Source organism: Bos indicus, chromosome X (assembly GCF_029378745.1).
Source record: "Bos indicus isolate NIAB-ARS_2022 breed Sahiwal x Tharparkar chromosome X, NIAB-ARS_B.indTharparkar_mat_pri_1.0, whole genome shotgun sequence".
In the NCBI taxonomy this organism is placed as follows: domain Eukaryota; kingdom Metazoa; phylum Chordata; class Mammalia; order Artiodactyla; family Bovidae; genus Bos; species Bos indicus.
In genome coordinates this window covers 23582587-23610125 of record NC_091789.1, presented here as the reverse complement: position 1 = coordinate 23610125, position 27539 = coordinate 23582587, and the positions used below count along the sequence as shown (strand labels likewise).

The 27539-nt window shown below is 37.9% G+C and overlaps 1 protein-coding gene across 8 annotated transcripts in view; it reads left to right on the top strand.

The window, feature by feature from the left end:
• Window positions 1-27539, top strand: part of MCF2 (MCF.2 cell line derived transforming sequence) — a 125404-nt gene that overhangs the window by 56732 nt on the left and 41133 nt on the right. For 4 of the 8 annotated variants that reach the window (XM_070784605.1, XM_070784610.1, XM_070784607.1 and 1 more), the window contains 13 exons: window positions 2856-2975; window positions 3815-3931; window positions 5378-5527; window positions 6318-6451; window positions 6763-6877; window positions 9843-9962; window positions 12241-12432; window positions 13723-13914; window positions 18141-18312; window positions 19802-19849; window positions 22894-22931; window positions 24970-25058; window positions 26377-26443. In XM_070784605.1, the coding sequence (XP_070640706.1) occupies window positions 2856-2975; window positions 3815-3931; window positions 5378-5527; window positions 6318-6451; window positions 6763-6877; window positions 9843-9962; window positions 12241-12432; window positions 13723-13914; window positions 18141-18312; window positions 19802-19849; window positions 22894-22931; window positions 24970-25058; window positions 26377-26443 (1554 nt within the window). The remainder of the gene's footprint in view (window positions 1-2855; window positions 2976-3814; window positions 3932-5377; window positions 5528-6317; window positions 6452-6762; window positions 6878-9842; window positions 9963-12240; window positions 12433-13722; window positions 13915-18140; window positions 18313-19801; window positions 19850-22893; window positions 22932-24969; window positions 25059-26376; window positions 26444-27539) is intronic. The other 4 variants (XM_070784606.1, XM_070784611.1, XM_070784608.1 and 1 more) reach the window with 3 other exon arrangements.

Here is a 27539-nt window from a genome sequence, read left to right as displayed (position 1 = left end):
TCATTGGGACTCTCTGTTTCTGTTTCCAGTTCTCTATACTTGTTTGCTTTGTTCTTTGAAATAAGCTTCCTCTGGCTGTAGGGGTCATGGCTAACCAGTGGCCCTGGAACTGCACCCTCTAAGTTTCCTTCCCTTAGTGCTAGTTCAAAAAATGCTAGTGTGAGACTTGGATTCTGCTTACATCAAATTTTCATCCCATGACAAATCATTGTGTGTTAGGAGGGCAAGGTCATGTAGAAAGATAACAGTTCTCATTAGGAACCAATATTAAGATTAATAAGAGACTGTCTTAGTCTTTATGGGCTGCTATAACAGAATACCATAGACTGTGTGACTTATAAACAACAGAATTTACTTCTCACAGTTCTAGAGTCTGAAGTCCAAGGTCAGGTTGCTGGCAAATTCTGTATCTGGTGAGAGCTCATAGATGGCCTGCTTCCTTCCTGCTTCATAGATGGCCATCTTTTCTGTGTCCTCACATGGCTGAAGGAGTGAAGGAGCTCTCTGGGGTCTCTTTCTTAAGGGCACTAATCCCATTCATGAGGGCTCCATCCTCATGACCTCGTCATCTCCTGAACACTCCACCACCAAATGCCTTCACATTGTGGCTTAAGTTTCAACATAGGAATTTGGTGGGGAGAGGATGTAGAATCTCATGGGAGGGGAGGGTAGTGCAGACATGGCCCCCTTGGGGAGTGATCAGTTGGATAGACATCCCAGTTTGTGTCTGTTTGTAATCATTGTTTAATTTACTGATTTAAGCTTGTGCTCCTTTCTTTTCCCTATTTGTGTCACATTCAGTTCTCTTTCCCTCACTTTAGTTGTCATTGCTACTTGTTTATGGTTTTATCACCATCTCGAATTAAATTTTAAAAATTTCCACTTTTGAATGTTATTTCAGAGTCTAGGTCTTATCCCTCTATGAAAGTTATTCTTTTTTTAAAAATAGACTGTATTGTTTAGTGCAGATTTAGGTTCACAGTAGAAAGTACAGACTTTCCATATATACCTGCCCCCACAGTATCTTATTAATTTTTCTTTTATAGTTTTTCTCAATTATTAGTATTTCAGCATTCCTGAAAGATGACTGTATTTAAAGCATTTTGAGCATATTTTGCTTTATTATGCTTCACTCTGCTCTTTTGAGGCTGATGACTCCCAATTCTAGAAGAAGTCTAGGCTTCTTTCCCTCCTTCCTTGTACATCCATTTGTCTGATGGACATCATCTGGTTGTCCTGCTGACCCTTCCAACCCAATAGGTCCAGGAATAAGAATCAGTATCTTATCCCCCTCCTGAAAGCCTGCTTCTCTTGTGTTCCCATGTCAATGAGGGTTGTACCATTCACCCAGTTAATTACTCAAGCCAGAAATCTGGAAATTGACTGTCATAGTCATTCTTTTCTCATCAGACATATCCAGTTATCATACTTTGCACATTATACCTCCTAAATTCTACCCTTATCCCTATTGTTGTTGCTGTAGTTCAGAAACTCATCATCTCTTGCTTAGATGACTGTTCCAGCATGCAAACTCATCTGTTTGCTTCCATTCTTGTCCATATCCAGTCCATTCCCAAAGCCAAAGTGATCCTCCTAAAATGCAAATCTAATTATGTCGCTCTGCTACTTAAAAACCCTTAAGAGTCTCCCCTTGCATCCAGGAAAAGACCCAAGATCTTTCCTGGTCTGGATCCTGCTCATCTTTCTAGCACCATCTCCCATGACTACATCTCTCCACCCTCCGGCAGCATCTTCCTCTAGCTTTCCTGACTGGGACCTCTTGATGTAATACAGTCTTGGGTACCAATTCAGACTTCACCAGTTGAGCCAAGTTATACTTAAACTCTCTGAGCCTCACTTTCTTTATTTGTAAAAGTGGATTGCCTAACTACTTCACAGGATTGTTATGAAGAGGAACTGTGATGATGTTAGCAAAATACTTGGCATACAGTAAGCATTTGAATGTGGTACTTTATTACTTATATCAGGCCATATTATTCCAGCCCTTGTGAATTTTGCATAGGGTCCTCCTTGTCTTTTGCACTCTTTCATTTAACAGTTACTTCTTGACCACCTACTATATGCCAGTATTCTAAGAAGTTGGAAAACATGGATACACCAGAAAAACAGTCTGATCCACTTTATTCCTCTTTAGGCAAGTCCTTTTTGACATTCCTAGGTCTAGGATGCTCTGTGCTACACCTTCCTGTTGTATATTATTCTAATTCCCTTGTTTCATTTATCAACTTATCATGCTATAGAGTAAATGATGCTAATGGACTCTAGACTATCATTTTCTTACAAGCTGGGTAGGGACTGTATGTTATTAATTGGTGTACACTGAATGCTAACAGTGCCTGATAATCATTCACTTAAATATGTGGAGGAAACATGTAGAAGATATTTGGTGAATGTCTCTTGGATGAAATAAAAATACAAGTCCACAAAATAGTTTTCTTCCATTGTTTACTGCAGGTATTCACTATTTCAGCTCCCTTTAGGCTTTTAGGGCTATCCTAGAAATCTGCCTCCTGATTCTGTTTTGCAAGGATTAAAAACAATTTGAGTACAAAAACAATCATGTTTAAAATGAAGCTTAAGAGTGTAATTCAGTGTGAGAAAATTCCAGGCCACAAGCACTGCAAGGATCTGACCTGATGACCTTACATTCATTTCATTTCTATTTTCGTGTTTTAAGATGTTATCAGCATCCATTTTTTAAATTTTATCTTTTCAGTGGATTTTATGACTTTAGAATTTGTTTTCTTTGATTATATATTTTTTGCCGTGTGCTCACTCGAGTGCATGTTTTGACAATTTTTTCTTTTTTTCCTGTGCTGTTTTTTTCCCTATAGTCTTCATTCCCTGGGAACTTGCACTTGGTTTTGGTCCTTCGTCCCACCAGTTTTCTCCAACGAACTTTCACAGACATTGGATTTCGATTTAGTCAGGAAGATTTCATGCTCAAATTACCGGTAAGAATATATTATTTAAGTGTTTTGACCCTTTCTCATGAAGAATTTGTATCATGTTGTTGTTATTTTACATGTGGTCACAAGTGCATGTAAAAGAAAAAAAATTTAGATTTTGTCTTCCAAAAATGTAAATTCAAAATGCCTTAAAGTCTTCTGCTCCTACTGTTAAAGTAAAGGAAAAGATTAGTCAATTTGTAACAAAGCAGTTCGTTTTGAAAAAAGATGTAAATCCCATATGTTATATATGTGTGTGTGTGTATATATATATATGTGTATGTATTTGTGTGTGTGTATAAAATCAGGACATTTTATTTTTAGAGAATAAAATGAATGTGTGTTTTATGTATTTGACCTCCCATGAACTTACATCCTGAGCAGTTCAGAGTAGCTTTTTTTTTTTTTTTTTCCAGAAGATATTTTTATACACTTTTAGTGTAGGAAATAAGAGTGCTCATAAATTTTGCTACTTTTGCAAAGATCAGTCCCTCATGATAAATTATAATTTACTATAGAAAGCCCTTCCTTTGTCATGGGCTTAACATTCTTTCAGAGGGTTGACCACAGACAGTGCAAAATTTTTAGGTCAGAGAGAATCAGGTGTTTGGGTTTCTATGGAGATTACTTTCATTTTACAGAGAATGTTTTGTAAATGAAAACTATTATTCCTTGAGGGAAGGTAGTGTATCCATGTGTGTGGGGATGTACAGGAGAGAGTTGTTAGAACCATTTATAAAAGATAAATTTCTGCTAAACGAATGCTGAAGTTCATTGTACAGTTGGCTGTGTGGAGGAGTGCCATGGAGGGCAGTTAACGGTATCTTTCTCGCTTATTTGTATAGGTTGTTATGCTGAGCTCAGTTAGTGATTTGCTGACATACATTGATGACAAGCAGTTAACCACTGAGTTAGGCGGCACCTTGCAGTACAGCCACAGTGAATGGATCACCTTCAGAAATGTATGTTTCTTTTGCCCTTACTGTAGAGCCTGTAGTTCATTTTTGAAATCTAGTTCTAGAATTTTTTTTTTTTCTTCCTTGGGAAAAACAGATTTCTGGGGTTCCTATTTTTCAAAAACATATAATTCAACGTCTTGATTTTCTTGCTTAGGAAATATCTAGAAATGATGAAGAGTCACTGAGGATGGCATTTAAATGAGAGGCCTAGGGAATAAGGAGACCTTACTCTGCCCACCCTCTCCTGTGGCCGTGTAGTAACTTGAAGAAACCAAGGGTTTGGGTTCAAATCCTAGCACTGCTGATTTTTATCAATATAACTTTGTGCAAGTTGTAAAAGCTCTCTCAGCCTCAGTTTTTCCAACTATACAGTGGGAAGAATAAGACTTGACCTCACTGGGTTATTGAGAAGATTAAATAAGATTACAGATGTACCATGTTTGACACTGTGCCTGGCCTATGGCTTGCCCTCAGAAAATGAGAGTCATCTTATTAATCTCATCAGTCTAGTGATTCTGCTGGGGGCAGTTAAATTTGTAGCAAAAATGCCTTCTGTTCTAGAAATGTATGGATAAGCAAGGGCTCTGTGCCTCACTAGAGTGAATTTGTCATATAAGAGTCTTCTAATTCCAGAGGGATGGGAACCCTTCTGAAGGAAATAATGATATTTACTTAAATCAGGATTTTATTTTCCTCATCTTTATTTTCATTCAGCAGTCCTGTTCATTCATATGAAAGTGAGTCGTCAAAATAAGCAGTGGCTTGCCTTTAATAACCTAGAAAGCTAAAAATAAAAGAGCAGATGCCTTGAGTTACATGGTAAACAGAGGGTTTATATAGTCTCTAAATGTTGTCCTTTCTCTAAGTCACTGATTTTGGAAACAAAATGAACAACCAAACCTTACTTGACATTTTAGGGCAGCAGAGCCTTTGGGGTCATAACTTCAAATCTTCTCCAGAACTTGAAATGAATTATTGTGACTAATGTTCCTCTGTCATCTTAGTCCATCAAATGCTAACACTTGTTCATAAATGATAATAAAGTGGCTTTGATGTTCTCATATCTCTTCAGAAGTAGTTATTATTAAAACAGTTGTGCAATTCCAAAATTAAATAGAATAAGGAACACACAATGTTTTGCCAGATAATAAAACAAATTACTCAGTACGTGGCATATTTAAGAAACGGTTTTCATCATTGTTTGAGAAATAAGTACAGATGTTTAGATATTCAAGAAGTCTCTTCACCTCACTAAGTTTCTTAGGGGCTTAGATGCAAAGTTAGGGTTCATTGTCAAGGCCAATGCTACCTTTCCTTGCAGAGGAGAGGTCATAGTATATGTCTTGGCTGTCATATCTAAATGAAAGTTAATATAGTTGCTGGTCTAGGTTTTGATATGCTGGCCAAGTTACCACAGAATTAAGAGAATCATGCCCGGGCTCTTTGCAGGCTATAGAAAATTTTGCCCTCACAGTGAAAGATACGGCTCAGATGTTACAGTCCTTTGGAACTGAACTGGCTGAGACAGAACTACCAGGTGACATTCCTGCAATGGAAGAAATTCTTGCAATTCGTGCTGAAAGGTACCACCTGTTAAAGGTATGTCTGATAGGGGAGACAAACCAAAATTTTCCATGGTCTTTCTTTTGATAGAGAGGTGTTGAGTGTGTCTTATTTCACACAGATTGCTGGGTAGGGAGACAAAAAGAGATGTTTATATGGTGTAAAGCACAATATTAAAAAAAGAGTACGAGAGGAGGATGTCCTGGATATGTTGAATTTAAGTGGCCCTTTTTTTGAAATGGTGCCCCTCCTCCTTCCCTATCCCCATCCATAACCACTAGTTCTCTGTTTCTTTTTTCACTAGTTTGTTTTACTTTTTAGATTCCACATATAAGTGACATCATATGGTATTTGTCTTTCTCTGTCTGACTTATTTCACTTAGCATAATACCCTCCCAGTCCATCCATGTCGTTGCAAATGGCAAGATTCTATTCTTTAATGGCCGAGTAGTTTTCCATTGTATATATATATATGTATGTATACCATATCTTCTTTATCCAGTCATCTGTTGTTGGATGCTTAGGTTGCTTCCATATTAAATTAGAACTTTCTACCAGTGAGAGGAAGCTACAAACTGAGCCTTGGGGTACTTGTGCCTATAAAATTGGGGACTGTAAATCTGTCTCAATAGGCAGAGGCTTCTTGGAGATCCTTGCAGCTTTTGGATTCCATGGTACTGAGGTAGTTCTTGACTTTTCAGTGATGAAAGCAAAGGCTGTGCTAGAACTATGCTATTCTGCATCTGTTGCTGTATGCTGCCTTCTACCCAGCTCATTCAGAATAGGTGCCCAGCAGGCTGACACTTCCTATTTTGCCTTTGTACAGAAGGATATCACAGCTGTAACCAAAGAAGGAAAATTTCTGCTAACAAATCTGGAAGTGCCTGATGCTGAGGGTGCTGTGAGTTCAAGACTTGAAAATGATCAGCCGACTAGTGGTGACTGGCAAACTATTAATAAGTAAGTAGTATTCTTTGGGGTTTAGAGTTACTTATCTTATACTTTTGATAGGGAATTATATATTTTTGTGGCTACCTGTTAACCTGCAAAAGTATTCCTGGACCTCTGGCATTCAAGCTGAGAACTCCTCCCCGTGTTGACCCACAGATATTAGTTTGCTCATAGGGGAGATTCTGTGGACACTGATAGTCTCTACCTGGACCAAATGTCATGGGCTGTGACTTTGCCAATAATTCTTAACATCCAAAGCAGGGTTATCTACCTACCTGCAATACAAATCATTGGTTTAATGATGATTTTGCTTTGTTAAGATTGCTGACTCAAGTACATGATATGGAAATAGCTTTTGATGGATTTTGGGAAAAACACCAGCTAAAAATGGAGCAGTATTTGCAACTCTGGAAGTTTGAGCAGGATTTTCAAGAGGTCAGTTAAAACTTTTCTTGGGTACAGTTTCTTTTGTTATGCTGGAGGTTCTTACTCCTTGATCATCAGAAACACAGTCTCACAAGATGCAGGATGCCCATGTATACCCCCAGAGAGGTGAAAAGGAGGCAAGTGTGAGTGTGCTTTGACTTAGAATGAAGAAAACAGCTACGAAAATGCCAACACTTATACTTCTCTGGCTCAGGCTCATTTCTTATGGGAAAGCACTTAAGGAGCTAACGTAGATGACAGGGGTAAAGTTGCTGTCTGCGTTGATGTTTGATATTCAAATGTATTTTAGATGTAAAATACTTTCAGACTATGGGAAATCTACCAAGGGAATAATACTAACTTCCTTCATGATTTTTAAACTACCATCTACCTATACTGACGATATTTAATATGATCTAACAAAACATTTTTTTCTGATTCAGCGACTTATTTCTATAAAAAAGCCTGATGGATGAGATTAAATTGTGTTTAATTATACATTATTTAAAAGGTTATAAGTATATTCTAGTTCTGTCCTTCTGGAAAATCCATCCTATATGGTCAAGAGACATAGCTTCATTTTCCTTTCCCTTTATAGTCGGCCTCCATGCTTCTACCAGTCTCTGTCATAGTATTTTCCCAGGGATCCAAGGAAAAGTCACTTCTCTCTCTTACATGTGGTCAGCCTGTTTCTGCCCATGAATGGCTGACTTGCCTAGTATTCCATTTGTTCTAGCCAAATCAGTTGGGGGAGGGGACCCAGGGCTCAGTTATTACCAGCCTTTTCCCTCTGGTGATTCAGATTTTGAAGTGTCAGGCTCTCGGTAAAACTTTTCTTAAAGAAAGAATAGGTATAGAACAGTCTTTTGGACTCTGTGGGAGAGGGTGAGGGTGGGATGATATGGGAGAATGGCATTGAAACATGTATAATATCATATGTGAAACGAATCATCAGTCCAGGTTTGATGCATGATACAGGATGCTCGGGGCTGGTGCACTGGGATGACCCAGAGGGATGGTATGGGGAGGGAGGTGGGAGTGGGGGTCAGGATGGAGAACACACGTACACCCGTGGTGGATTAATGTTGATGTATGGCAAAACCAATACAATATTGTAAAGGAATTAGCCTCCAATTAAAATAAATAAATTTATATTTAAAAAAATGAAAGAATAGGTCAGATTACTCTTGGGCCTTCCAGATATTAATGTCTGTCCCTCCTCTCCAACCAAACACATGTAGCAACATTACTTTTCCTGAACAAACCCATTGTGCCTCTACTTATATGTTAATTTGCCTCCAGGTTGCATTGTCATCCTGTGGTTATAGTCTGTTCTGTGAAGTCATTGTTGCCTCTGATCACTATTATTGTTTGTCATGAGTCCGAATCTCACTGACGCAATCTGTCTCTCATAGTGACATAGGCTCTGATAGGTTCATAGCAGATAGGTTCTGAATATTTAGGCATTTAACTAAATAAAAGCATATGTGGGAATTTAAACTTGTAAGAAAAAACTTGAATATTCTCAAACTTGAGATCCTCTTGAACACACAAAATAGGAATATTTTCTTGCATAATCACAGTACAGTGGCCATATTTTTTACATTTATGAATAATGTAATACTTTTCTATTATCTGCAATCAGCATTCCAATTTTCTCAATTGACTCAATCATGTCCTTTATATCATTTTCCTGCCTCAGCACAGGATCCAGTCTAGAGGGTCAGGTATTGCATTAAGTTGTCATGTGTCTTTAGTCTCCTTTAATCTCTAATGTTTTTGTAGCCTTTCTTTGTCTTTTATGACACTGACATTTTGGAAAAATACAGTCGTTTTTAAAATAAAATGTTCACCATTTTGAGTATGTCTGACATTGTCTCATGATTGGATTAACCTGCATATGACCAGCAAGAATACTGCATATGTGATGTGTCCTTTGGAGGGTTTTGGTCACCCTTTCAGGGTGCTGTTGAATTTCTCCATGCTACAGTTACTTCCCCCCACCACCCCTGCCTGCCCTTGCAACTGGTCGGAAATATTGGGTTGGCCAAAGGTTCATTCAGGTTTTCCTGGAAGATGTTATGGAAAAACCCGAATGAACTTTTCGGCCAACCCAATATGTAGGGAAAAAATGTAAGGCCATGCAATTATCTTGCTCCTCATCAAAAATTCATCAGTGTATCATCAGTTGATGATTCTTGCTCCAACCAATCTTTACTATGATAGTTGTGAAATGCTGATTTTTTGTGTAGATATGTCATGAGGTTGTAGCTGTTTTAGGCCCACCAATAGGAACAAGAGCACAAGTCATTTTGAAGATGCTAGAAAAATGTCTGTCAAAAATGCCCTTTAGTACAATATTTATCTACTTATTGGGCTTAGGACTTCATAGCTTTTAATTCATTATGTTCTTGACTGTTCTGTTGTTTGCACCTGGCTGTTGTGTCCTTGTGACATGTCCAGATATTTTTATCAGTTCTTTACTTTCTGGCATAAAGAGATGTTCCAAGCTTATCGTATTCCTGTTCTGTCTCAGCCCTGGAATCAGCCAATTTCCTATGAAGCCCCAATTTCTTTTTCTGGAAAATGATTTTCAAAACCAAGGTCTGGGTATTAGATGTGCTCATTGCTACTGAAGGGTCTTTGTTTCTAGAGCCACTCACCATACAGCTAGGGAATATATGTGCATGTATATGCACGTATGTATACCTCTATACATGTCCACATACAAATGCCTTCACATGTACATTGTGGTCTTTTATAAATCATGAGTGCACACTGATGTCTAGCAGGTTAAATTTTAACAGATTATATTGATTTCTGTGAATAAGATATCTGAAAACATTTTCCGTATGTGTGATTTTTCCATGTTGAGGTTCTTAATTAATAGCATTTACTACAAAGCTTGATTATTAGGTGAAAAGGCTTAATAATTTGCGTGCTTTGAAGACTTTTTCTCCTCCCCTACTTTTAGCTCGTGAGTGAAGCTGAACTTATACTAAATCAACAAGCGGAGTTGGCAGATGTAACAGGGACTATAGCTCAAGTGAAACAAAAAATTAAAAAGTTGGAAAACTTGGATGAAAATTCTCAGGTAAGATTATATTTTAGATATGCAGTGTCTCTAAAGAGTATAATAGTTACATTTTGATGTCTTTTGGTAGTATAAACCCTTATGACTAGTCTCTTGTAACAACAGTCTGTATGATGGGCTCAACAATATTTGTCTATTCTGTTCAGTGTGGGCCTGAGATGAACTTGCAGACATCTCATATAGTTGTAACTGTTTCAGGCCCATCCATAGGAACAAGAGCATACATCATTTTGAAGAAGCTAGAAAAATGTCTATCAAGAATGCTGTTTGGTATTTGGAAACGATGGAAACCTTAAAAATATAATTCCTTAAATAACCATCATTTGATATATGCAACTGAATCAGACACAGATTCATATAGATAGGTCTATTTAGCCTTACCAGCTGTGTGGCCTTGGGTAAACTAAGTTTTCTAAACCTCTGTGTCCTTATCTATAAATTGGGGATGTGATGACCTACTTTGCAGAGTGATTATTAGGAATTATTTGGATGCTGTGGATAAAACACTTAGCACAGTACCTGGGATATATGGACATAAAGCATAAATACTCACAAGAGCCAGCTGTCATTTATTCTGCTGGTCTTAAAGCTTGAACTCAAGGCTTTACACTCAACGCATTCTAGCTTTGCTCTCCTGTCTTGTATGTGAGAGCGAGGCTGTTGTTTTTAAGGTGAGAAAGTGAAAGTAGCTCAGTCATGTCTGACTCTCTGCGACCCCATGGACTATACAGTCCATGGAATTCTCCAGGCCAGAATACTAGAGTGGGTAGCCTTTCCCTTCTCCAGGGGACCTTCCCAACCCAGGGATCAAACCCAGGTCTCCTGCATGACAGGCAGATTCTTTACCAGCTGAGCCACCAGGTAAGCCCTTTTAAGGTGTATTCTCAACAAATAAATGGATTTCTCGGTAGCATAAGCATCTAAAAACAAAATTGAGAGGCAGTGGTTGTGGTGCTCAGTTCTGGAATTTTACTTGTAGATCTTTGTGATCATGGGGCAAGTTCCAGATCTCTTTGGTTTGGAAAAAAAGAGAAGGCAAACTGGCTTCAGAGCTTTGAATTTTTTGTCTGTTTTTGTTTTGTTTGTTTTCATTTTGTTGTGTTTTGAATAATTTTTAGTTTTAATTGTGGTAAGACACTCAAAATATAATTCACCATCTTAACCATTTTGAAGTGTATGGTTCAACAGTATTGAGGATATCTGCATTATTGTGTAACACATCTCCAGATCTTTTTCATCTTGCAAAACAATGTGAATACACTCAACACTGCTTAACTGTACACTTCAAAATGGATAAGATGGTAAATTTTATGTTTCAGTCACAACACAGGGTTGAGACAGTCAGTAGTTAGAATGGAGACTAAGCTTTGAGTTCCTTTTTGACAGGGAAACCCTGTGGCGGTCTCTTCAAATCTGTCAAGTCCTCAAAAAAGTGAAGTGAAGTGAAGTTGTTCAGTCGTGTCTGACTCTTTGTGACCCCGTGGACTGTAGCCTACCAGGCTCCATCCATGGGATTTTCCAGGCAAGAATACTGGAGTGGGTTGCCATTTCCTTCTCCAGGGGATCTTCCCGACCCAGGGATTGAACCCGGGTCTCCCGCATTGCAGGCAGATGCTTTACTGTCTGAGCCGTCAAGTCCTCAAGTAGATGGCAACTAGATCTAACAGGATTTCCATGGCTGAGGTGATATGAAATCCCTTAGCTTTCACTTGGCTGGTTTGCATCTCATTGATTATATTTTGTTCTGTTCTAAATCTGTACCTCCCAGGAGGAGCAAATCTCATCCACCTTCTGGGTGGGCTGGTTAATTTTCTGTTTCTGTGACCAGAAGTGCATGAGCTTCCGATAACACCGCTGCCATAGCTAATGACATTAGGCTTTTCAGGTGGCACTAGTGGTAAATGACCTGCCTGCTGATGCAGGAGACATAAGAGATGCAGGTTCAATCCCTGGGTCGAGAAGATCCCCTGGAGGAGGGCATGGCAACTCACTCCAGTATTCTTGCCTGGAGAATCCCATGGATAGAGGAGCATGGTGGGCTACAGTCCATGGGCTTGCAAAGAGTCAGACACAACTGAAGCAACTTAGCATGCACATGCACGTATAGCTAATGACTATAACTGGAAGCTTTTTTGCAGCTGGCAGAAGTATGACATCAAACCGTACACTTGGCAATATCTCCCTCTGGCTCAACCAATTTCCTTTTTAATTACATTTTCTCCCCCTCTATTCAGATAGAGATCTCGCAGTTATTATTTTCCTTCTTTCTTAAAATCAGGACCTGTTAGCAAAGGCCCGGTTCGTAATAATACATGGACACAGGCTCGCAGCAAGTCATCATTATGCCCTGGATTTGATCTGTCAGAGGTGCAATGAACTACGTTACCTTTCTGATATTTTGGTAAATGAAATCAGAACCAAACGGATACAGCTCAACAGGACCTTTAAAATGCATAAACTCCTACAGCAGGTAACGTCACAGGACATGGTGCATTTCTGAAAGATAAATTATATATTTTTTTCTACCCGAGTCCTTCTCAGAGGCTATAGGGCCAGGGTTTGGCATAGCTTTGAAATTAGATTTGTAAGAAGTCTGAATAACTGAGTTTGATTATGCCTATTTCATTCGTCCACTTTGCAGTATTCACGGCCGGTCCAAGATTAAGGACCATAAGGATTTTGGCCCCTGTTCTGAATATGAGCATGGTGGTAGTGATGGCTTCCTCTGTTTTAGGTTCATCTCTGAAGCCTCTGCTCTGGTGATAGTTTGCAGTTAGAACACTTTGAAAAACCATGGGGGCCATTTTGCTCAAGTCTGACTCTTATTCCACATTTCATAGTTACAGCAATGTAACTGTGAGCAACAGTGATTAGAAACTGTTCTAACAACAAACAGTGATTAGAAACTGTTCCTCCATGGAATAAGAGTCTGACCCCTTTGATGATTAGGCAGTGAAGAGAAGTTTTGATCATGGCAGTGGAATGTAAAATAGGGGTATCACATATAGGCATTGGATCTGAACATGAGCATTCTAATCTGTACATCTTCTGTGGCGAGGAAACTTTTTCTTTGTGCTAGGCGATCATCATGCATTTTTATTACACTTGAGATTTTGCAAAGAATTTCATATTTCAGTTATTGATTTTTGGGAAAGAATGTGCAGCTGGTGTTGAGAGAATGGTCAGAATGAATTCCTTGTTATGAAATGAGTACAGGGCTTCCCAGCCTTGGCCGTGCCTCTGAAGTACCTGTGGAGATACAGAGAAGAGATTTCTGGTTGCCAAGGGGGAGGTTCGTCAGGGAGGGATGGAATAGGAGATTGGGGTGAGCAGATGCAAACTATTACATACAGGATGGATAAACAACAAAGTTCTACTCTATACCACAGGGAACTATATTCAATATCCTGTGATAAACCGTAATGGAAAAGGATATGAAAAAGAATATATATGTATATATATAACTGAATCACTTGAATCACTTTGCTATGCAGCAGAAATTAGTACAACATTGTAAATCAGCTATATTTCAAAAAAAAAAAAGAAAGAAAGAAAGAAAGAAATACCTGTGGAGCCTGGCTTACAGCCCAGAGCTACTGAATTAGAATTTCTGGGAGTAGAGATTTTTTTTTTCTTTTTAACAGCTCTGAAAACAACTCTGATTCATAGCAGCCAGGGCTGATAAACAGTCTCCTAAGGGACAAACAGATTTCTCATTTATTCATTCATGGTTTGTGTGTGTGTGGGATTTGCTTACCAGGCTCTCCAGTGCTGTGATGAAGGAGAGTGCCTTCTGGCTAATCAAGAAATAGACAAGTTTCAGTCTAAAGAAGATGCACAGAAGGCCCTCCAAGACATTGAAAATTTTCTTGAAATGGCTCTACCCTTTATAAATTATGATCCTGAAACCCTACAGTATGAATTTGGTATAATTTTATCTCCTGAACTCAAGGTAAGAGACTTGGGGGGGCATGGAAACAAATTTTTAAAAGCTATGATTGTGTTAGTGTTGATAAGAGTTTTACTGCTTCACAGGCAACTTTACATCACGTTGCAATTACAGAGTTCTCTTAACGATCGGGGTTATATCAGAGCCACTGTTACATGTCAAAGAATCCTAATATTTATATTTGCCTTATAATGAGTAATTTCCTACCTGGAATGTTAGGTCCATGAATCAAAGTAAATCAGAAGTGCTCAAACAGGAGATAGCAAGAGTGAACATTGACATTTTAGTAATCAGTTAACTAAAATGGACTGGAATGGGCGAATTTAATTCAGATGACTATTATATCTACTACTGTGGGCAAGGATCCCTTGGAAGAAATAGAGTAGCCTTCGTGGTCAATGAAAGAGTCCAAAGTGCAGTACTTGGGTGCACTCTCAAAAATGACAGAATGATCTCAGTTCATTTCCAAGGCAAACCATTCAACATCACAGTAATCCAAGTCTATGCCCCAACCACTGATGCTGTAGAAGATGAAATTGATCAGATCTATGAAGACCTACAAGACCTTCCAGAACTAACATGATATGAAAGATGTCCTTATCATCATAGGGGATTGGAATGCAAAAGTAGGAAGTCAAGAGATACCTGGAGTAACAGGCAAGATTGGCCTTGGAATACAAAATGAAGCAGGGCAAAGGCTAACAGAGTTTACCAAGAGAACACACTGGTCATAGCAAACAACCTCTTCCAATAACACAAGAGAGGACTCTACACAAGGACATTACCATATGGTCAACACTGAAATCAGATTGATTACATTCTTTGCAGCTGAAGATGGAGAAGCTCTGTACAGTCAGCAAAAACAAGACCAGGTGCTGACTGTGGCTCAGATCATGAACTCCTTATTGCAAAATTCAGACTTCAATTGAAGAAAGTAGGGGAAACCACTAGACCATTCAGGTATGATCTAAATCAAATCTCTTACTATTATACAGTAGAAGTGAGAAATAGATTCAAGGGATTAGATTTGATAAATAGAGCACCTGAAGAACTATGGACAGAGGTTCATGACATTGTACAGGAGGTGGGGTTCAAAACCATCCCCAAGAAGAAGAAATGCAGAAAGGCAAAATGGTTGTCTGAGGAGGCCTTACAGATAGCTGAGAAAAGAAGAGAAGTAAAAGGCAAGGGAGAAAAGGAAAGATATATCCATCTGAATGCAGAGTTACAGAGATTAGAAGGAGAAATAAGAAAGCCTACCTAAGTGATCAATGTAAAGAGAGGAAAACAAGAGAATGGGAAAGACTAGAGATCTCTTCAAGAAAATTAGAGACACCAAGGGAACATTTCATGCAAAGATGGGCACAATAAAGGGCAGAAATGGTATGGACCGAACAGAAGCAGAATATATTAAGAAGAGGTAGCAAGAATACACAGAAGAACTGTACAGAAAAGATCTTCATGACCCAGATAACCACCATGGTATGGTCACTCATCTAGAGCCAGACATCCTGGAATGTGAAGTCAAATGGGCCTTAGGAAGCATCACTATGAACAAAGCTAGTGGAGGTGATGGAATTCCAGTTCAGCTATTTCAAATCCTAAGATGCTGTGAAAGTGCTGCACTCAATATGCCAGCAAATTTGGAAAACTCAGCAGTGGCCATGGGACTGGAAAAGGTCAGTTTTCATTCCAATCCCAAAGAAATACAATGCCAAAGAATGTTCAAACTATTGCACAATCTCACTCATCTCACACACTAGCAAAGTAATGTTCAAAATTCTCCAAGCTGGGCTTCAACAGTACATAAACTGAGAATTTCCAAATGTTCAAGCTGGATTTAGAAAAGGCAGAGGAACCAGAGATCAAATTGCCAACATCATTGGATCATAGCAAAAGCAAGAGAATTCCAGAAAAACATCTACTTCTGCTTCATTGACTGTGCTAAAGCCTTTCACTCTGTGGATCACAACAAACTGGAAAATTCTTAGAGATGGGAATACCAGGCCATCTTACCTGACTCCTGAGAAATCTGTATGCAGGTCAAGAGGCAACAGTTAGAACCAGACATGGAACAATGGCCTGGTTCCAAATTGGGAAAGGAGTACATCAAGGCTATATATTGTCATCTTGCTTATTTAACTTATATGCAGAGTACATCATGCGAAATACTGGACTGGATGAAGCATAAGCTGGAATCAAGATTGCAGACAGAAATATCAATAACCTCAGATACGCAGATGACACCACCCTTATGGCAGAAAGCGAAGAACTAAAGAGCCTCTTGATGAAAGTTAAAGAGGAGAGTGAAAAAGCTGGCTTCAAACTCAACATTCCAAAAATGAAGATCATGGCATCCTGTCCCATCACTTCGTGGCAAATGTATGGGGAAACAATGGAAACAGTAACAGACTATTTTCTTGCGCTTCAGAATCACTGCAGATGGTGACTGCAGCCATGAAATTAAAAGACGCTTGCTCCTTAGGAGAAAAGTTATGACAAACCTAGACAGCATATTAAAAAGCAGAGACAATCCTTTACCCTCAAAGAACTGTCTTGGCAAAGCTATGGTTTTTCCAGTAGTGATGTATGGATATGAGAGTTGGACCATAAAGAAAGTTGAGCACTGCAGAATTGATGCTTTTGAACTGTGGTGTTGGAGAAGACTCTTGAGAATCCCTTGGACTGCAAGGAGATCAAGCCAGTCAATCCTAAATGAAATCAGTCCTGAATATTCATTGGAAGGATTGATACTGAAGCTGAGGCTCCAATACTTCAGCCACATAATGCGAAGAGCTGACTCATTGGAAAAGACCCTGATGCTGGGAAAGATTGAAGACAAAGGAGAAGGAGATGACAGAGAATGAGATGGTTGGATGGCATCACCGATTCAATGGACATGAGTTTGAGCAAGCTCCAGGAGTTGGTGATGGACAGAGAAGCCTAGCATGCTGTAGTCCATGAGGTTGCAAAGAGGCAGACACGACTGGGCGACTGAACCAAACTCAACTGAATTTCCTTTTTGAGCTTTGAATGATTTTTAATTAAAAACATTTTTTTTTTTGGCTGAATGGCATGTGACATCTTAGTTCTTCCACTGGGGGTTGAACCTATGTAGCCTGCAGTGGGAGTGCAGAATCTTAACCACTGGATCACCAGGGAAGTCCCATGACTGCATCACTTTTAAACTCTTTTCACTTACTAGCAGCTTTCACATATATTTTCTTGTGCATCCTTCGAGAAATGTCCAAAACTGTCATAGGATATTGGGCCCATATCAAGAACAGTCTACGCCTATCATCTTTCCTTCCTGCTGCAGTGACCACCAGAAGATGCTCTGTAGACACAGATCCAGCTTTCCCACTCAGTTTGAGGATAAAGTGATAAAGGAAGGATATGGGTCTACCTGGGGAATGGGGAGCAGTAGAAGCTCGTGTTGGCAGGGTAGAGAGCTTAGGTTAGTTCAGCACCACCCCCTTGCAGCTGCCATCAAGCTCTCTCTCCACAGTATAGATAAGAGCATCTTGTGATGTTATTTGCTGCTAAAGTGTCTCATTGACTCCAAAGTTTAGAATAGTATTTAAATCCATGTTTAGCTTCAGATCTTAGGGGCATGCCGCAGAAGATCAGAAACATAGCCTTGGCGATAACCAAGTGAGTCTAGAAGCAACGAAGCCTAACTCTTGCTGCCTCAAATCATATAGGAGGGCCAGAAGGGTACATTATCCATCAGTGACTCTGAGGAGCCTTTTACTGAGTTAGACAAAAAGTTCATTCCAGTTTTTCCATACCATCTTACAGAAAAACCCAAACGAACTTTTTGACCAACCCAGTATAACATGGTGAACTGTAGAATGTCCTGCAGGCTAAAACATAACAAACTACTGTGACAGCGCTTAACTTGGTAGCTTTCTTGTGCTCAACACACCCTCTTTTCTAGCTGTTATCCCCTTTCAGCCAATGAAGGGTAAATCACCTATTCAGTGACTGACTTATTTGATGATTGCTTGATAAATTTCTTCTTCAAGTTGTTTTGGTCGAGACCTTCTGGTTTTGTAACCATGTGAAATAATGCCTTAATCTGTTCCCCATTACTTTCCTAAATTTCTTCTAGTTGTATATTAAAGTCTAAATTAATTTTGTATCTGTCTGAGACTGAGAAATGTAATAGGATTTGTTATGACCCCCATTTCAGAAAATATTTCATAGATTTCTTGTGTAACCTGCAGGTTCAAATGCAGACCATCCAACTCAAGCTTGAAAACATCCGAAGTATATTTGAGAACCAACAGGCTGGTTTCAGAAACCTGACAGATAAACATGTGAGGCCGATTCCGTTTGTAGTATCTGCTTCTGACAATTTGGTCAGATCTGGAGCACCATTTTTTTCACCTACACAAGGTAGAGTATCTTAGATTCCCCTTTTCTCTCTCTTTTCTTCTTGCTGTTGTTTACTTTGTTACTTTTAATGTAAATACTGAACTCATTCTTCAATCCTGAGAAATAGGAATTGTTTTTTTTAAGCATCCTTGGTCATGTGCAGATTGTATTGCAGAAGGCAGGAGTCATGATAGAGATTATTGTACAATAATTAAACATAGTAGTAATATAGTACAGTACAGGATGATGAAAATCTGGGCTGAATTTCCCAATTTTGCAGTGAATATGAACTTTATACTAGCATCAAACTCACAATTCACCCTTTTCTTCAGCAGGTGCAAGGAAGCATATGAAAATAGTATATACATACATGCGTTTACCACTTATAGGGATAAACTATTATTTGGTTCTTATAGGCTTCTAATAAGTGAATGGCTTAGATAATCAAATAGATTGACTTTTCTAAAGACGTACAGGTAAATCAAATAATTTTGCTAGTAATTAACTGTTAGAGAGTTCATTTACTTGTTTTAATCTTTGTAGACGATTTTAAACATGTAATATTTATTTCTATTTTCTAAGTTCTGTGGGATAAAATAATGATGCTCTCTGTGGTATTGAGCTACTCTGGAAATAAGATGACTATTGCCCCAAGGTTTTCCTTGAGCTGCCTCTGGAGCCCCTTAGGGGAAAGTAGTTTGGTCTTTGGGGCCCTAAGTTAGTTAAGTTTGTGAAGGTGGGCCTAAATTCCATCTCTTTGATCTGAGAGAATCAGAGACTTCATTAATATATGGGAACTGCTTTGAAAATCAGAGAAAGCCTGAGCCAGGCATAATGAATATAAAAGTCCAGCTCAGCTCCAGCAGAGATCATATTAAAACCAAGTGATGAAAGCAGGTAACTAAGCTAAGATGATAAAAGTCATGTAGTTAATGGTTATTAAATATAAAAATATACTCACAAATAAAACTATAAGCATTGCCATAAATGAATAATACTAAGAAGATACTAGGAAAAAAAGAATAAGAAGAACAAAAACCAATAGGGGATCAAAACCAACAGCTATGAGAATAAAAATAGAATAGGTTGATATTCCTAAGCAGAAGACAGAACTCAGTTGCATTTCTGGCTCCATTCCTGGGGTGTGTGACCAGGGACAGTTCACTTAACCTGTTTTGTTGATTTTGCCTTGTTTTGTTTGTCTGTAAATTAGGAATAATAATGCCTATTGATTTCAAAGTGAAATACCTACTGAAGGCAAAGTTAAAAAATTGTAGAATACTTAAAAATACTCAATAAACCAGACTATTCCTTCCCTCTTATGAAGGCCTCTTGCTTTATGGTTCTCTAAAAGCTCAACTCCTCTGAACAGTTGAAGAACAGAGCTCTGAAAAGACTGCCCAAGATCCGTTCAAGGCCTTAGTCACTAAAAGTACATTTTGTTTTGTGTTGTTTCATTTTTTTTCTTTCTGATATTCTTATTTAATGGCATTACACTTTCTTTCTGCAGTGGGAGTTGGATATTCTTTCTTTCAAGCATGTAAACTTTTTTCAAAAGGTACCCATCTTTATTACTTTTCATCAGTACATTTTCTGAGTTTGTGTACATGTGAAAAATCAGTTTGGCACCTAAAACCAGCAACAGTTCCTTCTCACATTCTACTTAAGGTTAACTTTCTCATTTTTTTCATCATAAGCATCCATTAGCTTTCATAATAAGCAATCCACTTATATTGGAAAATAACTATATAAAAAGTGGATTATTCTCTTTTATCAGATGACCACTCGTAAGACAAAAACAAAGAAAACAATTGGCTTTTAACTTAAATTTGTTAAAATAAATTTGCTTTCATTTTAGAGACTGTGTCACCCACAGTAAGCCTATTTGTTGGGAGTAGCTTGAATTTGCCTAAGGTATTTATGAGGAAGATGGCAGCTTACTGAATAAATGACATGGATGGATAAATGATTATATCAGTTATCTATCATGGTTCCTAAATTAAATCAGAGCATCATTTATGCTACAAACACGGTTCATTTTACCTACTTGGTCTGTGAGTAATGGAAATTATAACAATCAGGTCCAAATAATTCTTCAAAACTTTTAATTGCTAAGTCAAATATATAAGATTTGGTTAAAAAAAATATGAGATTTGGTCAAATCAACACGGAAGTGTTAATTTTTTTTTAATAAAATAAGTCAACCATACTAAACCAAAAAAAAAAAGTCAAACTGTTTTTTTTGTTGTTTTTGTTTATCTTTATTAATTTGCATCAAATAGAATCTTTTGTCTGGCACCTAGAAAGATGTAATAAATATTTTGCTGAATTAATATTTCATATAGAGGGAAGTTATGAAAGAACATTGTGTGTGAGAGATAAAATGGTTTGAGCTCCTAAACCTGTAGCTCTAGTCTCGATCTTTCTCCTAAACTTCAGAGTCTGTAGTTACAATTTGCCTCCTTGAATTTCCTATTGGCAGCTCAGTCTCAGCATACCCCAAAAGGATGCCATTTTTTCTGCTCCTCTTTCTCACTCATCCCCACCTCTAATCAGTCCAAAATTCCACTTCTTCGAATCCGCCCTGCTAGCCCTCACTGCCACTTTCCTAATCCAAGCTAACACCCATCCATTGCCTTGACAACTATAGCAGTCTCCCTGTTTCCCACTTTCCCTTCTTAAATGCCCCTAGTTGTCTTGCCCTTTGGACTTTACACCTAGTGTTCTCTTCTCTTGCTTAAGGTAAGTTCTTCCTTCCTGCCTCTCCTCCTCTCCTGCACCCCAGTTTGGTCAGGCGTTATACTGTGGGATATCAAGCCCCTCTTCATATCTTCCTAGCTTTAGTATAATTGCCTGTTTTCTGTTTCTTTTGCTAGAATGTAAGCTCAGTTCTGGAGAAGGCAATGGCAACCCACTCCAGTACTCTTGCCTGGAAAATCCCATGGACGGAGGAGCCTGGTAGGCTGCAGTCCATGCGGTCATGAAGAGTTGGACACAACTGAGCGACTTCACTTTCACTTTTCACTTTCATGCATTGGAGAAGGAAATGGCAACCCACTCCAGTGTTCTTGCCTGGAGAATCCCAGGGGCGGTGGAGCCTGGTGGGCTGCCATCTGTGGGGTCGCACAGAGTTGGACATGACTGAAGCGACTTAGCAGCAGCAGCAGCATAGTCACATTATTAAAAGAATGAAGACATCTATTGGGTTGGCCAAAAAGTTCAGGTCAGATTTTTCTGTAACGTCTTACAGAAACACCTGAACAAACTTTTTGACCAACCCAATACCTTGCTTTTCAAAAAAGATATACTTCTCATAAATTTTGTATGCACTCCTTTTTCATCTCTTAATGTATTTGCAAAGAATTAATTAGTAAAAGCTAGTTTGTAAAGCTCCCTAAGTTTGCTTTATAAGTAACTTTGGATCTCTGGATATCAAGTTTCTTTAAAGTGATGGACATCAATATTTATTGAGAAACTAATTTTATATGGTAATTGCCACTAAGTCTAATTTATATTTATCCATTTACATATATATTATATAAAGGTAAAAATTCCTGTATAGAATATATTTTAAGTAAATGGAGAGAAGGATAAAGTTTAGAGAACTCATTAACGGCAGAGTCTTTCCCTGAGTGGGCCTTGCAGTGGCTCCCAGTAGAGGCAGAAAGGACAAGAAATCTGTTCCTTTCATGGTGAGAAGTGATGCACACAGCCCTTCTGGGCAGGGTTCTTTTCAGCAGCCCTGAGACTTAGGAACTTGAATGGCCTAGTCTTTGACTGGACCATGCCCTGGACTCTGGAGGAGCATGTGGACTCCTTGCTTGGTAATACAAGGGCTCACCCTTTGTAAATGAAACAGAAAGATTGAACAGAACAAAAAGAAAGATTACACAGGAAGAACAGAAAGATGGAAGCTTGGAATTTTGATGAAGTTGGGTTTTTTTTTTTTAATTTGGTTTTGTTTTAGCATTTTAATGTGCTTCAGTAATGTTGTTTTATATAGAGTGCTTAGAAACATGAATTCTGACAGTAGATTATACAGATTTGTGTACCACTTCTGCTTCTTGGACATCTTATGCTTAACCTATATAATGGGAAAGTAGTACTTATCTTCAAGGGTCAATTTGAGAGGTAAAAAAGCAAATGCACATATAGGGCTTAGAATAGTGTCCAGCATATAGTAAGTGCCAAATAAATGTCAGATGCTCTAATTATTAGTTAAATTGAGATTTTATCCTGAAACTCTTTTTGATTCAGTTAATCAGTGAGCTACAATTTGATTAAATGCTTATATATTAGAATGATAACTAAATCTGCAAATAGTCATAGGTACTAACACCTAACTTCATGCTTGCTCAGCAATCCAGTGAGTGTTCAATGAATGAGAGAATGGGTGAATACATGGCAAAATCATGCTCTATGAGAAGTTGAAATCATATAAATAAGTCTAACCAATCATCTGTTATATATAGTGTGATTTTAAAATACTAATATAAACATGTTGGCACATTAATCTCTCTTTTTAATACACATGCACATATTTTTATGAAAGTATTGATTTTAATTTTTGTTTGAAATTCTTCTCTTATATTTCTCTATCAGGGAAGAAGACTTGGAGACAAAATCAGAGCAACATAAAAGTAAATATCATTAATTAATTCAAAATTGGCTTTATTGCTGTAGTTGCAGAAGCAGGATGGGGCTAAAACCGTATTTTTCATTCACTGAACCAATATTGTGCATTTGAAAGCCCATTATATCTAGAAGAAAAAGGTGCTGCTGTGTTATGTCTAATTACAGTACTGGCCTAGCCCCAGTTGTATGAGCAGTTTCTCAAGTCTTGACTCCAGTTCAGAATAAATGCTGTAGAACATCTCATATAAGTTCTAGTTTCTCTTTCCTGCCTGCACCTCAATTCAGCTGAATAAGTGCTGCACCTTTTTACAAAATGAAATTCCTTTCATAAGTGATTCCAGTCCTGCAAGTAGAAAGCATGGACAAAGGACAGGTTCTAATGGACTCCCTGCTAGGCTAAAAAAACACACCTATTCTTTTCTTGGTAGATTCAAGTTTCCTTCTGAGTTATTCATGACAATCTGGTATCTGCAGAGAGTAGTCGCCTCATAACTGCAGCATCTTACGTTTTCTTTGTATGTTCTTGATGGTAAATAAGGCCAAGAATGTATCTCCCAGAGGCAGGATAGCATGTGATACAGATTGTGTGGCTAGAATGCCTGACTTCAGCCCACCTCCATCACTTACTGGCTGCATAACCTTGGGCAAATTCTCTGGAAGTCAGTTTCCTTATCTATAAAATGGAGGTAATAAGAGAACACCCTCATTATGGAGTTAGTATAACTAAGATAAAATAATCTAGTCTTTATGAAGTACTTTGAGTATTGTGTGGTGCATGGTAATGCTCTAAGTGTTTTATGTAGTTGTTAGCAGGCTAGCAAATGACCCATACTGACACACCATGTCGATCATCATGTTCTACAGCCACAGTTTCTGGTTTCAAGAAGGAAACAGGCTGAATGCCAAATTCCTTAGTCTGCTGTGTCTTTTGGTTCTGGTTTCAAGTCATGCCTGCCTTAATAGCTATGTGGATTTATTCATTTGCATATCCCCAGGGTAAAAATAGAAGGCTGTGATTCTGTACATTTCATTGGTGAGATACCTAGCTAGTCATTCCAGTTCCCAAATGCACATATACTTCCAAGTCAAGTCAATTTGCACAATCCTTAGGCATTTAAAATTTGATGGTTCAAAACTTTTCAGCCTTGTATTACAGAACCCTCTTAGGAGTGGATGGCACATACCTATCTGAGAAGTACAGTATGCAGTATTTTCAGTCTTAATTATAGTAGTTAAAATGATAACACTTGGTACATGGAGCATACAGAAATTAAAGTACACTTTTAAAGAGGGAATATGAGGGACTTCCCTGGTGGTCCAGTGGTTAAGACTGTGCTTCCAGTGCAGGGAGTGTGGGTTTGATCCTGGTTGGGGATCTAGGATCCCACATGCCTCGCAGCACCACCCCCCCCCCCAAAAAAAAAAAAAACAAAGCTTAAGACAGAAGCAATATTGTAACAAATTCAGAAAAGACCTTAAAAAATGGTACACACACACACACACACACAAATCCAAAAAAAGAGGGAATGTAATAATGGTGGCTGACCATGGGTTTGGCAGTTTTATCACTTACTAGGTGACCTTGGCCCTTTGTGAAAGCTCTCTGAAACTCGGTTTTCCCTTTCCTGGACAGTCAACTTTTTTTTTCCCTTTGGGTCCAGATCTTAGTTCCCCAACCAGGAATGGAACCCATGCCCCCTGCAATGGAAGTGCAGAGTCTTAACTGCTGACCCATCAGGGAAGTCCCAGGACAATCAACTTTTTAGGAATTAACCTCATTTCCCTGAAGTGCTACAGAGATGAAACATTACTTAATGTATAAAGTAAATTGTAATGAATATCTTAAATCTGTCCTCTTAGGCAACTAAAATAATTTTAACTAGTATATATCAAAGTTATTTCTGAGAAAAATCATAATCATAGTGTTACTTTTTAGTTTATATAGTTAGAATGTAGAAAGAAGAAAACTTAATTTGGGCTACATTTCCATGAAGAAGAACTATACCTACATAGATGCTAATTTCACTTTTCTTTTCATTTCAGACTGAAGCAGTGTATGATTGTCAGGAGAAGAGAAGTTCTGCTCAGTCCTCCAATTTGGACAATGACAATAGCTTGGATATTTTAAAGAAGTATCTTTTATTTATTAACATACACCCATATACATATCTACCAGTAGGAGGCTCTGATTCAGTGTTCAAAGCAAATGTACTTAGAATTTTGAGTTCCTAGAATATGGTTCTGCTGGGTTTGATCAAATGTGCACTAGAGAAGGTGTCAGAAGTCCTGGCCAACCTATGCTCTGTTTATGTGACTTGAAAATTAACTAGATCTTTTCAGATTCATAGTCTCCTCTTTTATGAAAGAGGTGAGAGTGAATGGGTCAATGTTTCAAAAACTACAGAAGATTATGTAGATATACAATATGATTTTATAGGTACTAATAAAAATCGTTTCATTCACTTTCATATTATTATGTTAACATTCCACACATATGAAGTCACCTTTTAAATTTTATATCACAGAGTTTTGAGTAAGTAACCAGTAGTTTGGAGCAAGTAACAAATAATTTGAAACAGAGTTATATGCAAAGATTGTTAAATGTTAGTTAAATTTATAAAAGTGTAAAAATTAAATTAAAAAGAGGCCAAGGATAAAAGTTAAATTAGGGACTTCCCTGGTGGTTCAGAAGTTAAGATTCTAAGCTTCCACTGCAGCAGGTATGGCTTCAATCCCTAGTCAGGGAATGAAGATCCTGCCTGCTGTGTGGTGCTGCCAAAACACAAAAAACAAAGAAAAAGAAGTTACATTAAATGGATAACATTGGGGAGTGAGGAAATAAATTTTAAATACAATGTCAATTGGAAATCACATTGGAAGGAAAATGTATTTTATTTTATTTTAAAGAGATAGTAAACAAAGTTACTACAGAAAGTTAAGTATGATCTATATTTGGGAAAACCAGTATTATAAATTCATATCATGTCTTGGAAAACTTCAAAACATTACTGAGGAAAAAGGGAAAATTGTGTCTAAAATGCTTATATGATTTTTTTCTGAGAGAGAGAGAGGGAGAACAATAGCACAGAAATTGTGCTGTCCAAGAAAGTATTTTAGGAATAGATTTGTGAGTTTTTAGTAAATGATTCTTAAGCTTAGTGAGTTGGAAATAAAATTAGTTTTGTTTTTTTTTCCTCATTTAAAAATGACTCCTGAGCCCCACTCCTCTTTTTTTTTTTTTTTTAAATACATTTTAAAGAGTCTTGTGGGTAGTACTTATTCTACAAACCATAGAATTAATTTTTTATTTTGATGATAAAACCAAACCATGGGTAGTTCCTCTGCACTGCTAATTTTCATCTTAGACAATTTATCATGATAATAAATGAAATGTTACAATACAATTCTAAAGCCATAAAATAACTGACAAATACGGTCCTTTCATTTTAGCCACGTCCTAAATGAGCTGATACAGACGGAGAGGGCATATGTTAGGGAACTGTTTACTGTTTTGTTGGTAAGTGACTCATATTGTATTTTCCTGTCTTTTTTTAAAAATTAATTTATTTATTTTAATTGGAGGCTAATTACTTCACAATATTGTAGTGGTTTTTGCCATACATTGACATGAATCAGCCATGGGTGTACATGTATTCCCCATCCTGAACCCCACTCCCACCTCCCTTCCCATCCCATCCCTCTGGGTCATCCCAATGCACCAGCCCTGAGCACCCTGTCTCATGCATTGAACCTGGACTGGTGATCTGTTTCACACATGATAATATACATGCTTCAATGCCATTCCCTCAAATCATCCCACCCTCGCCTTCTCCCACAGAGTCCAAAAGACTGTTCTTTACATCTGTGTCTCTTTTGCTGCCTTGCATATAGTGTCATCGTTACCATCTTTCTAAATTCCATATATATGCGTTAACATACTGTATTGGTGTTTTTCTTTCTGACTTACTTCACTGTGTATAATAGGCTCCAACTTCATCTACCTCATTAGAACTGATTCACATGCATTCTTTTTCTGGAATTCATTAGGAAGTGCAAACTTAGCTTTTTGTCTCCTTCCTTGATTGTTAAATGTGTGCATTCAGGTTCTCCCTCTGTAGTGAGGATTGTGGCTTCAGAATTCATTACAGAAGAGATAAGCTGTTCTGTTAGGAATACAGTGGATTGTTATAATTATTCCCAGGGTGCTATTTAGAGATCATAAGATAAAGCCCTAAGTATGGAGAAAAGCATTCACTTGTTACAAATGTCATATTAGTAATATTAATTTGGTCTGGCAAAACTCAAACACTTATTCCATGTTTAAGGAGAAGTTAATGACCTGTAATATCATCTTTCATACCTGGTTTGTATTTTCTTTCATTTTAGCTACACTAAAGGCCAAAAAGTTGTCCCTTTCTTCTACCCACTGAGTAGAAAACCTGAACTTCCTTGTCCTGCTATTGAAAATAATAATAATAGTGGATAACTTGGGGGAACTAGAAGATATGAATAATAAAATTACAAACAACTTTACCCTCTAATCCCATATACATTCTGCTGTACTTGTATCTTTGGTGGCCCAATCGAATGATGATGTGACTATTTTTTAAATG